Raw genomic sequence first — 18,249 nt, 5'->3', positions numbered from 1 at the left:
TAATAGCTATAGAAACAATAAATGACACTTTGAACTAGTAATACATGAATATATGATTATTTCAAAAGCACTGGCTTCCCTGACAATTAAATCAATTCAAATTTCAAAGGGTTGCATTCAAATTATCCGAGTTCAAGTGAACAAAGTTCAACAGTATTTTTCTCCAATGTATAGTAGTTTATATTTTTTCTTGAGATTTTAAATTACACTATGAAAGAATTTAGGACAATTTTTCAAAACAAAAACATTTACTTCATTGTCAAAGAAGCCAACTTGCACAGCATAAATATTTTTTTGTGAAAAGCAGAATATACGTTTTAGTCATTATTTACAAATTTACATATTAATTTGTTATAAAATGTGTGTATAGTGTTATTACTCAGTATATCTGCACCCACTGGTAACCATATCTGAATGCAGTCAATTCCCTGACTGGGCGATGGTAAAACTGTACATGGTGTTTTAGATATGCATTATGGGGCAATACTGAATGGTATTTTAGATATGCACTGTGGGGCATTACTGGAATGTTAGCAACTGATTTGTAGTGACAATAGATTACGAACTTCCACAATCAACTGTCACAGACCTATGAAAATCTGATCAATTTCAGACTACAAAAGACTATTGAAACATCACTTTTATTTGTTGTATGCTGCGTTTCTATTCGGCCAAGTATTTATAACATATGTAAGTTGTGTGCGTAATTAGGCGACATCTACGCATCTATAAATTACGGTTATTACACATAACGATTATGATAATTTAAATGTGTTCTTCATAGCGGTAAGCCTGTGATATAGGAGTGCACTGATGCATACACTGCTGCACTGCATTATATACGTGATGGTGGTTCTAAATGCTGACAGTCTGAATATCTACTAGTACGCAGACACGAATACCGTCAGAAATCAGACCAAAAGACGTGACTTTTCATATCATTATCATTCTAAGTCTCCTTAACGGAGTTGTCATTACTGACATCACTTTCATCTCAGTCTATTTACACAAAACTGCTTGTTCCCATCACTTATAAACTGTCGAACATCCATTTAATTTAAAAAGCAGACAACAAACATTACAAAATATCTCTGCCCAAGCTATCTGTAGAAGAATGTATACAACAGTGTAGCCAGAAGCAGAACAGGTGACAGCACAGAAAAAGGGTCAAAAAATATATTTAGAATTTACATAAATTTGCAATTTTCTCCAAATATTATAGCTGGCTAATACTAAAGCAATATCTGCATGATAGAGATGAAAGCATCTAAAGTGAAAGTGAAAACGACAACTCTGTATTGAAGACTGCATCATTCAATATGCATATCATTATATGACCCCATTACTTCTTTCCCCAGTTTTTCAAGTCCACATATCTCAGCATTATTACAATAATTATTTCAGAAGCTAATTCCAGTAAGAAATGTGCTTTTCCATAATTATAGAGTTTATTACATTTGTTTTGAAAAATGTCACCTTTATTACTGAATATCACTTCCTATTAGGTCACGTGACTTGAAACCGGCCAATGAAAAGTCATATAATAACAACATACTTTTATATTCCTTACCTGGCTTGGCTTTAGCTGCAATATTACTGAAAATCTTATCTTTCATGCAAAAATAAGTAGATAGATGATAATGATCAAATGAATGCTATTGATCGGCTTGTAAAATAACACTGCAAAATAGAATTTCCAATTAAGAATATAGTTAGAAACCATTCAGAAAAAAAGTAGACTTAGAAAAAGAAGTTGAGGTATTGATGCTGTGAAATATCTTTTAAGTAATGGTTAAGTTAGAAATGGAAAATGTAAATGAAAAAGTTCTCAAATCTACCAAATTTATTTTATATAAACCATCGGGACCAATATTTCAAACTTATCTTATTCAGACCTAACTTATTCTTATTTAGCAATCAAGTGTACTTTCTCAAATATATATAGTTCCGTTCAAATGTAGATCCATAATAGTGTGAATTATAAAATGAAAATTCCACTGTTAAATGCTACTCTTTTGTAAAATGTACCAATTCCTGGGGGCATTAATAAAGGAAAACACAGTTACCAAAATTTGAGAACATTTTAGAAAGCAGATTTTAAAGATTTTCTAACAGCAGAAACAAATCTTTTATACAGACAGACTTAGTTGAGAAATAGTCTTTTCATTTAACCCTATTCTAGAATTCTGAAATTAAGATCCATACCTTGGAAGTTAAGCGTGATGTTTGCGTTAGATTCTCCATTCTCGTTATTAGCTGTGCATTTATAGGCCCCGCCATCTTCGGGTTTTGGGTCCTGAAATCGAAGAACACGTATGTTGGTAATTAATGAAAACAGTCCAGATTTCCTGTAATATTTTATGTACACTGCATCACAGGGGTATCCGCTGGAATGATCGATATCATATTCGTTTCCATAAAAATATTATCAATTTTTGAGATATCATATGATGTTTCTCTATTTAGAAATGTTTCACTAAGTAACAAAGTTTCATATGCTTTTTGAAGTAACATGTGTTATCTGAATCAGTGTGTAAATAACAATAAGTAACCAATGAAAACATGTTTCCTTAAAGGGAAAGGCAACATTGTTATTATGTTAATTCCATCTGTTAGGATTTCTTTAACCATTCAATGAAGTGAAAGAAATTTTAAAATCAGATTAAAAATGAGAAAGTTATGAGCATTTAAATATTTGATCAAAATGGTGGCCATTTTGTTTCCATGGCAACAAAAAACAAAATGGCGCCTTCATTAAATTTCTAGATGCATATTTGAACTGTATTTACTTATTTCTGAAAAAAAAAAAAATGTCTACTTTTTCCAGCTAAACTGAAAGAAATTACCATATTTTACATCTTCCACTCAAGAAAGATAAGAAATTAATGTATTTAAATGGTTATTTGCTAAATAAAGAATTCAGCAGTGTGTAAATGACGTCATCAACAAACTAAAATGTCTGCCTCCATGATCAGCCATTTTCTTAAATTTCAAACTGACATATCTTTTTCAATAATGGTCCTATTTAAAAAATTCTTTCAGCGTTATAAAAGGCTCAAGGATGGCTTTCTTTAATACCAGTATTTGATTTATATCCAGACCTGATACACACCCCTACCACACCAACAACAAACTTTTCTAGAAAATAAAAGAACGTGCATGCGTATTACTAAACTTTAATAAAAGATTTAGAAGTATTGTGCCAAAATAATATAACTACTTTTTATTAAAAAGAGGAAAACTTACTTCAATGGTCTCATAAATAACTGGAAGAATTTTCAACATTTTTGTCAAACTGCTCTTTTGTTAAAATTAACATTTATCCAGCCTGCTCTACTTGACACTTTTCATTAGCATTTCTTCAAGGATGCCCTACTGTATCCATTTTATTAGCATTTATGATTGTAACAATTGCAACAGTATTTATCCACAATGCCCTACTGGAACAATTTTATTAGCATTTGCCCAATAAGCTATATTGTGGCAATTTTATACATATTTATCCAATATGCCCTCTTGTTGCAATAATTTTAAGATCCATCCAATATCCTACTGAAAATGTTTTAGCATTTATCTAAATAAATTATGTCCTGTTGTGGCAAGTGTAATTAGCACTGATCCTGTTTGACCAATTGTGGCATTTTTAATTAGCAATTTTATTCAATATGTGCTCTATTCCCAATTTTATCCAATATGTGCTCTATTCTAACACATTTTATTAGTATTTATTTAGGTTTCCCTTCTGTAACACTAAATTTTTCATTTATCCTTTTGTGGCAATTTTTACCAGCATTAATCCATTTTTGTGGAGCTATTTTATTGGCATTTATCCAGTGTTCCATTCTGTAACACAATAATTTTCATTTATGAAGTGGAAATTTTCATTAGCATTCATCCATTTCTTGTGGAACTCTTTTATTAGGGTTTATCCAGTATATCTTATTGTGACACTGACAATGAGCATTTATCCAGAATAGTATGCCGTATTGCGGCACCTGAATTGAAATTTCATTTATTTATGCATAATCTAGCACTATCATGTACTAAACTTTTATGCAGCAAAAACAATCAAGATGTAATTTAGTTTTGTAATTGCTTTTTATGGCACTAGAACACAATTAATGCATTTGTGTTTGACAAATTTTATTCCAAACTTCACATTTCTATTTCACCTTTTTCTCCACTGTAAATTCTTTCACCACCTGAGCAAATCTGACACACTCCCAGCTCTATTTGTACCTAAGAAATTGCTTCATCAAATTAATAGGTGAAAGTGATTAGCCGAACAAATTAAGCACACATTTTTCACATTTCTGATTAATTTAACATAACAGCGATTTTATCAGAAACAATTTTCCCAACTCTTGACTTTGGAAGTTCCAAAGACTCTGAGCTAAGTAAGCATTCTGCAAGTTAAGATTGACTCTGGTTCCTTTTTATATGATTCTCTTTTCTTCACACAATGGAGGAGATCAAAACATATCAAGAAAGAATGCAAATTACATGTGTAAATCAAAAACAAAGACCCCACCGTTTCCAAAAATTGAAAGTAAGTCAGCAAGATTACATGAAAAACCAATTGGCTGCCAAGTTTGATATCTGCAACCATCAGACTAATTGGTTCCAATATAATATAGGCTATCTGTGATCAGATCTTCTACATTATCTTGATGTCGGGTACCAGCTATTGTTCCTTTGGTCTGCATGTAATACTGTAAAAGCATTTAATTTTTTGGCTGAAAACTTTCGTGGTTTTGGCCATAACATCTATTTCATGGAGGTTTAAATCCATTGACTCCCAAGTCGAAAGATAAAATACAGAGAAATTTTCATTTTTTGTTGGGATTTGATTTTGAGGACTGGCACAACTGCAAAGTCTGTGAAAATTAGTCCAACACGAAGATTAATGATTTTACCATAATTACTGTTTTTCAATTTTCATGTTGCATTATATAACATAACTTGCTTAACAGAAATGGCTACACCAGTCTGCCTTAAGGCTTTCATCTTTTATCTTTATCTTTGAGCATCCATAGTCTATCTTTTATAATAAAGCCTAGATTAGAAGTCCACAGCACTGGATTATACTTCAAGAAAAACCTGTATAATTTCATATCAAATTACATGGAAACTATCTGTTAACAGTTGTTTTTTCACCAATAATCATCCACTTAGAATTTTTGGTTTCAGACATGGCACTAAAAAGAGCATGCTTTAAGCTGGTATGACTTTACCATGCTTTCTGCAGTTTTACAATGCTTTCTGCGGCTTTATCATGGCTTTCTGCGGCTTTATCGTGGCTTTCTGCAGCTTTATCATGCCTTTCTGCAGCTTTCTGCGGCTTTATCATGGCTTTCTGCGGCTTTATCATGGCTTTCTGCAGCTTTATCATGCCTTTCTGCAGCTTTATCATGCCTTTCTGCAGCTTTATCATGGCAGTTTTATCATACCTTTCTGCAGCTTTATCATGGCAGTTTTATCATGCCTTTCTGCAGCTTTATCATGGCAGTTTTATCATGCCTTTCTGCAGCTTTATCATGGCTTTCTGCTGTTTTCTCATGACTTTCTGCAGTTCCAGCATGGCTTTCTGCAGTTTTCTTATGGCTTTCTGCATCTTAATCATGGTTTTATAAAACTTTATCATGGCTTTCTGCAGCTTTACCATGCTTTCTGCAGTTTAATCAAGGTTTTCTGCATCTTAATCATGGTTTTATCAAGCTTTACCATGCTTTCTGCAGTTTTATTATGGCTTTCTCCATCTTAAACATGGTTTTATTAAACTTTGTCATTTCTTTCTGCAGCTTTACCATGCTTTCTGCAGTTTAATCATGGTTTTCTGCATCTTAATTATGGTTTTATTAAGCTTTACCATGGCTTTCTGCAATTTTACAATGCTTCCTAAAGCTTTTTCCTGGCTTTCTGTAGCTTTACCAGGCTTTCTGCAGTTTTAGCATGGCTTTCTGTAGCTTTACCATGGCTTTCTGCAGCTTTACCAGGCTTTCTGCAGTTTTACCAGGGCTTTCTGTAGCTTTACCATGGCTTTCTGCAGTTTTATCATGGCTTTCTGTAGCTTTACCATGGCGTTCTGCAGCTTTATCATGGCTTTCTGTAGCTTTACCAGGCTTTCTGCAGTTTTACCATGGCTTTCTGCAGCTTTACCATGGCTTTCTGTAGCTTTACCAGGCTTTCTGCAGTTTTACCATGGCTTTCTGTAGCTTTACCATGGCTTTCTGCAGTTTTATCTGGCTTTCTGTAGCTTTACCATGGCTTTCTGCAGCTTTACCATGGCTTTCTGTAGTTTTATCATGGCTTTCTGCAGTTTTATCTGGCTTTCTGTAGCTTTACCATGGCTTTCTGCAGCTTTACCATGGCTTTCTGTAGCTTTACAATGGCTTTCTGCAGCTTTATCTGGCTTTCTGCAGCTTTACCATGGCTTTCTGTAGCTTTACCATGGCTTTCTGTAGCTTTACCATGGCTTTCTACAGTTTTATCTGGCTTTCTGTAGCTTTACCATGGCTTTCTGCAGCTTTACCATGGCTTTCTGCAGCTTTACCATGGCTTTCTGTAGCATTACCATGGCTTTCTGCAGTTTTATCTGGCTTTCTGTAGCTTTACCATGGCTTTCTGCAGCTTTATCATGGCTTTCTGTAGCTTTACCAGGCTTTCTGCAGTTTTACCATGGCTTTCTGCAGCTTTACCATGGCTTTCTGTAGCTTTACCAGGCTTTCTGCAGTTTTACCATGGCTTTCTGTAGCTTTACCATGGCTTTCTGCAGCTTTATCTGGCTTTCTGTAGCTTTACCATGGCTTTCTGCAGCTTTACCATGGCTTTCCGCAGCTTTACCAGGCTTTCTGCAGTTTTACAATGGCTTTCTGTAGCTTTACAATGGCTTTCTGCAGCTTTATCTGGCTTTCTGTAGCTTTACCATGGATTTCTGCAGCTTTATCTGGCTTTCTGTAGCTTTACCATGGCTTTCTGCAGCTTTATCTGGCTTTCTGTAGCTTTACCATGCTTTCTGCAGTTTAAGCATGGTTTTCTGCATCTTAATTATGGTTTTATTAAGCTTTATCATGGCTTTCTGCAATTTACAATGCTTCCTAAAGCTTTTTCATGGCTTTCTGCAGCTTTACCATGGCTTTCTGCAGCTTTACCATGCCTTTCTGCAGTTTTACCATGGCTTTCTGCAGCTTTACCATGGCTTTCTGCAGCTTTACCATGGCTTTCTGTAGTTTTACCATGGCTTTCTGTAGCTTTACCATGGCTTTCTGCAGTTTTACCATGGCTTTCTGTAGCTTTACCATGCCTTTCTGCAGTTTTACCATGGCTTTCTGTAGCTTTACCATGCCTTTCTGTAGTTTTACCATGGCTTTCTGTAGCTTTACCATGGCTTTCTGCAGTTTTACCATGCCTTTCTGCAGTTTTACCATGCCTTTCTGCAGCTTTACCATGGCTTTCTGCAGCTTTACCATGCCTTTCTGCAGTTTTACCATGCCTTTCTGCAGCTTTATCTGGCTTTCTGTAGTTTAAAGGTGCTTCCAAAAGCTTCTGGGTTTACTTGTTTTATCAACTTCACAAAGATATACCAATCTTAAGTAATTCCACAATTTATGTTTTGTATCTGGCTTTGTCTAAACAGGCTACTAACCATAGTGTTAATTCTGTAAAATTTACACTATCCTTAAACACTAAGATTTGTCTTTATTTACTGTTTTTCTTATCATTAAGCTATTTTTAAAAATGTTGAATGTTTAATATGTAATAAGGGTACATGTACACCAGTAATGTAACTTCTAAAGAGGAGAGTTCTTTGGCAGTGCTCATTCCACTGACCATAAAATATGTACTCCAAAAATTACTTTATAAACTTATCTAAATCTAAGTACATATATCTTAGACCTAAGCTATTAACCTAATATTGTTGCCAGGCAATAAACGAAGGAAGATAATTTAGAAGAAATGATCAAGATTAATACAAAATTGAATAAAAACTTTTGGAGTGTTCTCTTATGTGAACCATAACTTAATGAATATAGTCTGACGATTATACATGTTAGAATGACATAAAGGTGGGAACTCTCAGGTAATGGCTTAGACAGAAGTTAAGATGAGACTAAAAATTTGTCCAATGAACATATATGTGCCCAATAAATTCACACTGGCAATAAGTCCAGAAACGAATGGTAACAAATTTACATATTTTAAAGACCCACCACATTCTAATAACCCATTCCCCCATCTGCCAAACACACCTACACGTAAACTTCAGGAAAATCATTCTGATAATACAGGTATATATATACTGTAAGATTTATGCCCTGTCTGAATTAATGAGTTCTTTAAAATTTACCATTCTTGAGTCTGCTTCCAGAAAAAACCAGTATGGGAAGGCGTGGTCAAGACCCCAGTGGAGCTTGAATCAATGACCCACGGGCTGAGCGGCAAGCACCGCCTGAGTCTTTGCACCTAATATGATGAGTCTATGCACTTGACTACAACTTTTACCACTTAGCCACAGAGGCCCTTTTAAATAGACAAATACTAGCCACTTTCTATCTCAATCTGACTAAAGTACATCTCCTATTACGCTACGCATAGGATCTGAAAACGACCTATTCATTGCCTCGTTCTGACGGCCCTTTCACTAGCCAATCAGAGCCTAGCTTACAACATCTTGCAAATCTACCTCTAGCATTGACTTTTGATATTTACAATTCTTATGTCGTATTGTATCAGATAGCTGGTTAGCTCAGTCGGTAGGCCACTTGCTTTGTAAGCGAGGGGTCCCGGGTTCGAGTCCTGGAATAACTGCATATTTTTCTTACTCTTTGACAATCGAACAAGTCGCCTGATTGGATAACATAAAAATAGCAATAATGGAAATCCAAAATATACAGAAGACGAATGTGAATGGGTCGTTCTCAGATCTTCGTTTAGAAGATCAAGTACTTTAGTCAGATTGTTTCTATCTAGGCTAATTTTTGTTAGTTCATTGTTTATTTTGAGTCCAAGAAGCAATCAGTTCAACGTCCCTCTATACATAGAGAAACAATTGTAGGCTTACAATCAAGACAAGTTGAATATATGTAAGATACAACAAGAACAGTTGAATGACCCCTCTATATCCAGCAGAAAGCAACATATTCTATGAGATAACAGATCTGTCAGAAATATATTTCAAAATATTTCCTAGAGAGTAAGGGCAATGACATAAAAACATATTTTTCTACAACCTGTGTTAAATTACTGGATCTTGGCATAACTGTTTATAGAATAGGTGAATGATACTTAAACATGTGTTTCCAGTAATGTACCAGGTGAAGTAAGTGACAAAACAGCCAGTCAAAATTCTCAGTCAGGTTTGTTATGCCAAACAAACAAAAATCCTTGTGTTTAGGGTTACATGACCAAATATACAAAAGGAGATATTACTTTTCTAATTTTTATTTCATGGACAAATTGTCTTAAAAGTGAATATAGCTTCTAACAGATAAATTCTAACAAATGTTGTTTTTTTCTATATTTTGCTATGAAAATTTATGCAAGGATGCTACAGACCAAGTTTGGTGAAGATCTAGCAAGTGTTTCATGTGAAGCAGTAGTTCTAAGATGTAATGATACCAGACAATGGGCAATTGAGAACAGAGGAACCTGCTCTTTAACCACTAGCTCACCCTCAGCTTTCGACAGTAACTGAGTAGGGCAAAAAAGTTCTAAAATTCGAGCTTCACAGCAGTCTGGATGCTGTATTTTATCTGTGTTAACAATTTACATAACTTGACAAAGTATTTTTAGAAAATAAATGTTATCCGAGAAATATTAACAAGGTAGGATTGGAGTAATTATTCCTGGAATGCAATTTACATCAAAATACCAATTCATTTGAGATGTGTGAATGAAACTTTGTACATAGTGCCAAGTAATTTTACTATTTTAAATCTCTAACACTCATAAATAGTTAGATGTTTAGATCTAATCTTTGAGAAATGTAATAAATTTGATAAACTGCCACACATTCCAATTTTCGGCTAATTTGTTGTTGTTGTTGCTATTCCTGTTAAATTAATACCAGTTGAAAATTACTAAATTTTCATTTCAAACAAACAACTTAATAAATTTGCAACCTGGTTCCCGGTTTAGCAGAAACTGGTTCCTGGCATAATAATTAAATTAGTTCATTTGTTCATCAGGAAATGATGAACTTCAAGAAATACACTTAAACTTTCTGTACTTTATTAAGCAACAGGGGCATTTTTCTATTTTCTATCATCATTAACAACTTTAATTTTCATGAATATATTCCTTAGCCTTGAAAACATGTGCAAAATAATCTAACTGGTTGTGTACAAGGATGCAGCCAGACTGGGACTCAATTCTTTCCAGGTTTTAAGCATGGCCTCAATATAAAACAGTTTACTAGATGTGTTAAATAAATTACGAAATAAAATGTACTCTTTCTACGTACATGTGCAAGACTTCTATGGCATAGAGTATATTCAACTTGAGATTGAAGCGGCTGCTTAGTGCATAAATAAAAGTAAGTGGTTATTTCGAGGAGTGTAATTTACAAGGGGCAAGGTTTTGGCATCACTTGAGGAGTAAATGCTCAATTTAAAATGCAGCAAAGAATATTAGTGTACAGACTAAAAAAAGACGCATGAATGTAACACATCAGATGTCAAATTACGCTATCTGGTCTGGTGCACGAGATACTTGCCAAATAATCGGCGATTCATGTGCACTCACGTGCATTCATGTTCTTTCTCAGATAATAAAACAGGTAAATCAAGCTTTGCTATCATCGTTCAAATTTAAACAAAGATGCTTAAATTACCAAACATAATCTAAATGCAGTTTTACACGCCACTCGCTTATATTTCAATCATTCTGCATGATCATGCAATTAAACTCTGAAATTCTTTCCAGAAATACCACAACCTTAGTTTACAGAATATCTCAATGGCGCTGTTTATTGGAACATTTTTTTGTAAGATAAATTACTGTTATAAATTCCTTCTTTACCCGCAAGTTTTAAAACAACCATTGCAGCTGTAAGCATAATTTTTGGAAAAAGTAAAAAAACAAACATACACCCAAAGTGTGCATTCTGGTTATTTTCGGGTTTTACCAGTGGTACAGTGTAGATAAATTTAAATTCTAATTTGATCTTAATTGCTAAAGCATCCTAAAATAACATTGGAATTGTAAACTATTAAAAGCAATTATTGAATTAAGTGGCACGAAATAATGTTATGGAATTTTAAGAATGTGCTTTGTTATATGACTGTTTTCCAGTTGCGTTTCTTACGCATTTTCTACTACGCTTCAAAGAAAACTGCTATGGATTACTGAATTTATCAACAACTTAGAATTAAATTGCCTTGCTACCAGATGGACACGTACAACAAGGTCATCATTTCATACATTTCCGGGATCATAATATGACGATGTGTACAGGAATTTTTGTATTGGAATCTGTACATGTAGGGTTACATTCTTTATTTTAACATGCATCCAAGGTTTCAAAAATATATAACATTAATATTAAAAAAAATTTCAGAATTTACTTACAGGTGTTTACATAGTTATGTAACTTGTAGATTTACCTGTATCCCACAACTTGCTTTTTTATCGAACATCGTTTAAATTAACAGGTCTATGCTTAATATTATGTAATGATTTACATGTACACAATATAAGTCATGAAGTCACAATCTTTTTTATGATTACATATCATATACACAAGAGTCGAGTTGCACTAAAATGCTACCTCTAACAAAGTCTCAAGGACAGTCCCCATTTTGTGTCATTCCATTCATAGCCTCAGCAGTCACCACAAAAATTTCAAGTAGTGATATACCTGTATAACAAATTCTTCTTTCATCTCAAATATTTTAAAACATAAAAGAAAACAAATTGTTACATAATTTTTATTACCTTAATCTGTAAAGTTGCAATAAAACCCTCTGGTGTTTTGGCATCCTTTTCCAGTTTGATATTATAACGTCCTCCATGGGCAAGTTCCTGAGTTTCACGGAACCATTTGATCTGTGGTGCCGGTTTTGCTTCAAGAATACATGTCATCACAAGCTGGTTTGCTTGCTGTTTGATTGTTGGTTTCTGAAGGAAGTGCGGAGCTTTTCCGGTTGGGACCCTGTAAATCATATGTACAACCAGGCCTTAATATGCATTTCAGTTTTGAACATTTTTAGATTTCAGACATTTAAACAAGCTCTGCTTTCTACTTTCCCCATTTCTACTGCATCATTTGCCTCATCTCTGGGCTATGTACTCTAACAGTCCATTTCTCACAATCAGGAGAGATCCCACACACTGATATACTTATAATACTGTGCTATCAATGAAATCAAACTTAGGTAGTGGCCTTGTTATGGCAATCAATATTTCTGTTCAATTACATTTTCTCCACATGATTTCGGCATTCCCAGTTTGTTACGGAAACCATTGCTTGTGTGAGCTACATTTATGGTAGAAGAAAACCGAAATAACAGACAAGAATACAAAATCACACGGAAATTGCCCATTGTCATTATGGGTCCATTACCTTAAATTCAGGCATTACTCTTAAATAATACAACTATCTATCATAAGTCTCTACCATTTTCCACCCTCTCCTTTTCTACTTTACCATCAGTTCATGATCAGATCAAGATATTTTTTCATGTTACAGTCCATTGTCCCAATCATAAGGGAACCCACCCTCGATCCCTGCTATGCCATTAACTACTGTAGTTTCATATTTGTGATGGTTTAATTTTCACTAATATTCACAAATTCCACTCAAGATTTCAAAATATTCATCATATTAACCTGGGTCATGTCTTAAAAAAACACAAACACATGTGTTACATATTCTTGACAGCATAAATATGGCTACTACCCATGGCATCACTATCTGAGAGGATACCAATCTACAGTATTTTGGGACAGGATACCAGTCTGCAGCTTTTTGGGACAGGTTACCTGTCTGCAGTTTTGGGACAGGATATCAGGCTGCAGTTTTAAAATAGGATACCAGTCTGCAGTTTTTGAACAGAATACCAGTCTGCAGTTTTGGAACAGGATACCAGTCTGCAGCTTTGGAACAGGATACCAGTCTGCAGCTTTGGAACAGGATACCAGTCTGCAGTTTTGGGACAAGATACCAGTCTGCTGCATATTCTACAATCATCTGTTGAAACAATCCTTTCAAGTATAAGGCTCCCAACCATGAACTCAATAAAAAAAGCCGATGCAAAAATATCCCATATCTACAGTAATTCAAACAAAAATGAGTGTATTGTTTTTCAATTAGACTTTAGCAGACTGCTTTTCAAGATATGTTTTGGGAGAAGATACCAGTCTACAGTTTTAGGACAAAATACCAGTCTGCATTTTTGGGAGGGTACCAGTCTGCATTTTTGGGACAGGATATCAGTCTGCAGTGTAATCTACAAACAACTGTTGAAACAAGCCTTTCAAGTGTGCACTTACAATCTCCCTGCACTGTTGGCAAGATTAATATTGAAATAAAGTTTAATTTTCATTCTTATCAAATTACAAGGAACTGCTAAAACAGTTTTTCACAGACAATGTTGTTTCAAAGTGAAGGAAAATTATCTCTGATGGAGAGAGAAATGTCTGCACCATTAATTATGAAGGTGGAAACCAAAACACAGATCCAAAGAACCCATTTATCAGGTGCCTGCCTAAACTTTCATAAAATGTAAAATATTTAATGAGATACCATCTTAAACTACAGATATTTCTAGGTCCTTTCAGTCCCATTTATCATAAATTAAGTCAAATTTTAATATATGCTAAACTGATATGTAAGTGACCAAAATATTAGTTCTGTCAAAGAGCTATAAAATAAATACCGTATTTTCCCGTATTAACGCCCCCGGGGGCGTTACATTTTCCAAAGAGGGGGCGTTTATTTGAGGTAAAAAAATAAAAAATGAAAATTTTTACAAAACTTAAAAACATCGTTCAAACTAGCTGTAAAGTGTTTCTGTGTTGTTTAATCCCCCCAAAACGTAATTATTTGGCATCCAATTTAATGCAGTGTGTCCTTTATGCATTTAAATACGGTACCTCGTGTATTCCATGTCTGGCTTTTTGACACGCTCGCGACACTACACATTACGTCATGACCCAAACAGCTGTGTACTCCGATAACATTTTCCTTAGTACATGCAGGTAGCTAATTGCGCAATACACAATGTCAATGGTTTGACACGCTGCTGTGCCTGCTTTTAAATTAAAAGTTCTTAAAACTGCCGAAGAAAAGGGTATATCGTCAACACATTGCTGCAAGTTTGTTTAAAGTCGGCAGGAAGCGTGTGCGCGAGTGGTATAAAAACAAATCAAAAATGTATTTACTGTTTAATTTTCTGTTACGTACCGTACTTAGTACAAATGTTTTGGACTTACGGTACATGGACTGTTTAAAAGTGTGTTAAATTTTTAATACATTGGACTTTAGTACTGTAAATTACTTATTATGTGGACTTATAAAAATGAGGTAGGTGATTTTTTCCCGTTCTTGTTGACTTTTTTCCCCTCCAAAATGGGTGGGGGGCGTTAATTAGAGGGGGGGCCTTAATTCGGGAAAATACGGTAGATTGGCAACTTGAAAGGCATATAGAGCAAATCTTGCCAACCTCCCGTGACAAAAAAACGAGATCTCGTTACTGGAAGTGGCGCTTTCTCCACGCGCCATTTTGTATGCGAAAGCAATTATTCATCGGTAAAATAATTATCACCGTATGACCACGCTTCTTTCGATGGCAAAAAAAACCCTGTACTTCGTGTCTTAAGACCATTTCTCATTAAACTAATTTTGTTTTAGAAGCTAACATGTATTTTAAATGTAGTTTTAAAGGTACAAATTGTAACTGCATGCTCGCCGATGTTTGTTTTTAGTAAGATAACGCCGAATCACGCTCTGACACGAGCTCACGCGAGATTACAGCCAGTTGCCATTCTGTGTATTTTATACTTCTTTGGTTCTGTTGATCACCATTTGTAAACATCAGTTGGTTCAGGTAAGAATACAGTCATGATATTGTGCATGTAAAAGTCATAATAATGTACACTCTGACACATAACAGATTTCTACCCGGGTAACTAGAGTGGGTAACTTGAGTGTACCAAGTGAAAACGCTCAGACTGACTTAAATGCTACATGTGCAAGTCATTAAAAACTTAATAATGCATTTCAATTAATTGCACAAGATATTACATAATTTCCACAAGGTAAATAAATATTATCTCTTATTACAGCTTTTCTAATTCTGATAAGCCACTTCCGGCATTCAATTATATTAAAAATCAATTAAAATGTCAAAATAATATAAAAAAAATATACTCACTGAGGCTTTTTACCTGTGAAAAATAAATAAGAACATAGCTTTAATAACATAAATCTTACTGCACACATTTCATGTTATTATTATTATGAGACCAGACTACAGTTTAATATCTAACCTTGAAAACAATTTAGCAAATTAGTTTTTAACTTATTACAGAGTCTGCTATGTAACAGCATAAACAAACATTAGGAAATTAGCAATTATAAACCACTTCAAAATCAAAGAAAAAACATGTTTAGTTCATTAATGTTTTAAAAGCAGAAAATACATGCACACATAAGATAGATATTTCAAGTTTAACTCTGTAAGAAATCAAAGTCCTGCACATATCATATTTTTACAGAAATGCCTGAATTTTTTTATTACACATATATAACTGTTCCATATCTGCACATCAGTCCAAAACAACAGCTCTGAACTGAAGCCAAATACAGTACTGTCCATAAGCTCCCGGTATGTGCAGTACTGCCAGGGAGAGCTGCTAACCTTTATGCGCCAAGGTTATACAACTGAGTTAAGGGACCAGTCTAAGCTTAGAACACTTAAATCTGATTGGCTGTTTCTAAAATGAAATTTGAAATTGACCAATCACAGAGACGTGTTTTGAGACTGGTCTCCAAACTCAATTTTATACCACTGGAACCATGACAATGGTTTTTATCAAAACAATCCCTGAGTCTTTGCATTTCAGGACGGTTGGCATAAGGAAGCAAGCTTTTGTTCCTTTGTTGTCACAAAATCCACTGTCATTAGAATGATAAGATGAAAGATACAAGTTTTAATTTTGCAGACAGACATAATGCTGGTTGACTATTTATTTCATGTACAGTTTTGTTTCAGTAATCAAGTACCCATGTAATATTGCAGAGTATTTTCGGCACCTATTTCATATACAAATGTGTTTAAAAAAAAAAAAAGTTGCAAAATTGCACTTTTTATGCTTTAAACATGGTCAGAGATGTTAAAAAACTCTAAAGGCATAGCCCCCTTATTTGTATTCATTTTTTGACACAAAAATAATTTCCTAAAAGTCCCACTTAATAAAAGAAAAAGAAATTTACCAACCTACCTACCCTAATTTTTTTGAGCATGTTAACAGAAACAAATTTTTTTTACGCCTTATAGATAATAAACAATTTTACAAGAAAATACTATTTAAGCTTAAATGCACCTGATTAAGATCTCGTTCAGATACTCAATAAATCAATCACAACCATTCATATACTTGGAACAGCAGATCATTAACAAAATAATCCCCATAGGTGGAGATAAGAACAGCCATCAAGATATTTTTTCATGTTACTTCCATCAAAATTGGTCATTTATGATGATAAACTCCCTACTCTGTTGTAAGTAAAAACAAGTCAACAACAATCTTGCAGGGAAATCACTTCGTGGGAGTAAAAAATGTAACATAAAAAGTTTATACTGGCTGGAGGAGTGAAATTTGTATGTTTTATTATCAGTTTTGACAGGTTATATACTGGTCAAAAGTTGAAATAACAATCAAGCCAGCACATAGACAGGGTGTGCTTTTTTTCTGAATGTATGAACTTTGATTAAGCCTTGGGAAACAAGAATGAAAATATTGTAAGAAAGTTGTGCCAAAACATGCATTTCTAACAGAAAACATTCGCCTCAGGTAAGATTCTGACACGAAACTCCATGATTAATCTCTCTGCTTTGAAACTAATCAAATTTCTTGTTGCAGTTTCTATGCCTTCTCCAATTTTACTTGGCAACTCCTATCATTTTTTCTTAAAAAAATGCTTGAATGACTTCTTTTATAATATTCTCTTTCACTGTGAAACTAAAAAAAAACAGTCAGAGAGGTATATATTACTGAGGTGATCCCAATTATGCATTTCTGCCATGGTGACATATGGAAAACATTTGAAAAAAAATTCCCCTGAAGCTGATAAAATTCAAGTTATGATAAAAATGTTACTACTATATTTTATTTTTACTATGTATTTCTACATTTCCTCTTTTCCTTTTTAAAGATAGTTTTCTATAGATCCTGTATGTATATATTATTGGTTTAATGATATATTATGCTTGGTGTGTCCTTGTTTCCGCTGACAAAAAGTTCATTATTTTGGAGGAACATTCAGTTTACATAGGGAGAGGGAAGAGTAAAATTAAAGTGATGTTTCAACAGGAGAAAATTATTGTGGCTGGGTTTACAGACTGGGGTGAGGATCGTACAGTGAACAACTGCCTGGGAGGGTAACAGAGAACCATTGTGTAGACAGGTAATAGTGAACCACTGCCTAGGGAGGTAACAGTGAATCACTGCATAGGAGGAAAATAGTGAACCACTGCCTTGGAGGGTAACAGTAAACCACTGCCTGGGAGGGTAACAGTGAACAACTGCCTGGGAGGATAACAGTCAAACACTGCTTGGGAGGGTAATAGCACTGAAACTGCCCTTTCAGAACAGTATTGAAACAGATTTAAATATTCCTGCAAATTTAATCGAAAAGAACTTTAAGGCACTGACATCAAGATTTTGACTAAAAATGAGCTTTCTTTAAAATTGAAGTCTGGTCATATTATAAACTTTAGAATATGAGTTTTTGTTTCTAAACTGTCTAAAAAATTGTAAATCAAGAAAAAAATATGCCCGTGTCTGGAATCAAACCCTGGCCACCGCAGCAATAAAATCTTTCCGCTGTCTCTACCAATACCGCCACAAAAGGAAATGTGTTAAACTAACATTAAATAAAGATTTTTTATAATTAAGGCAGTTTACCTCGAGTAAAGCGTTACAAATACTTTTCAATTTTCAATGTAAAAATTAGTAAAAACAACTAATTCTTGTGTGTTTCCATAACATATAGCCTGTCAGTAATAAAGTTTCAAAGCTTTCTTA

The 18,249-nt window shown here is 34.3% G+C and overlaps 1 protein-coding gene across 26 annotated transcripts in view; it reads right to left on the bottom strand.

Moving 5' to 3' along the window:
• LOC123537522 (twitchin-like) overlaps positions 1-18,249 on the bottom strand; it is a 204,523-nt gene that overhangs the window by 146,090 nt on the left and 40,184 nt on the right. For 25 of the 26 annotated variants that reach the window (XM_053528310.1, XM_053528320.1, XM_053528307.1 and 22 more), the window contains 4 exons: positions 15,375-15,387; positions 11,935-12,151; positions 2,206-2,296; positions 1,571-1,585 (listed from right to left, as the gene is read on the bottom strand). In XM_053528310.1, coding sequence (XP_053384285.1) covers positions 1,571-1,585; positions 2,206-2,296; positions 11,935-12,151; positions 15,375-15,387 — 336 coding nt within the window. The remainder of the gene's footprint in view (positions 1-1,570; positions 1,586-2,205; positions 2,297-11,934; positions 12,152-15,374; positions 15,388-18,249) is intronic. The other variant, XM_053528313.1, reaches the window with a different exon arrangement.

The sequence above is a fragment of the Mercenaria mercenaria genome, chromosome 17 (assembly GCF_021730395.1).
Source record: "Mercenaria mercenaria strain notata chromosome 17, MADL_Memer_1, whole genome shotgun sequence".
NCBI lineage: Eukaryota > Metazoa > Mollusca > Bivalvia > Venerida > Veneridae > Mercenaria > Mercenaria mercenaria.
Note: the sequence above shows the minus strand (reverse complement) of the source record. Positions and strands in the feature narration are given on the sequence as shown.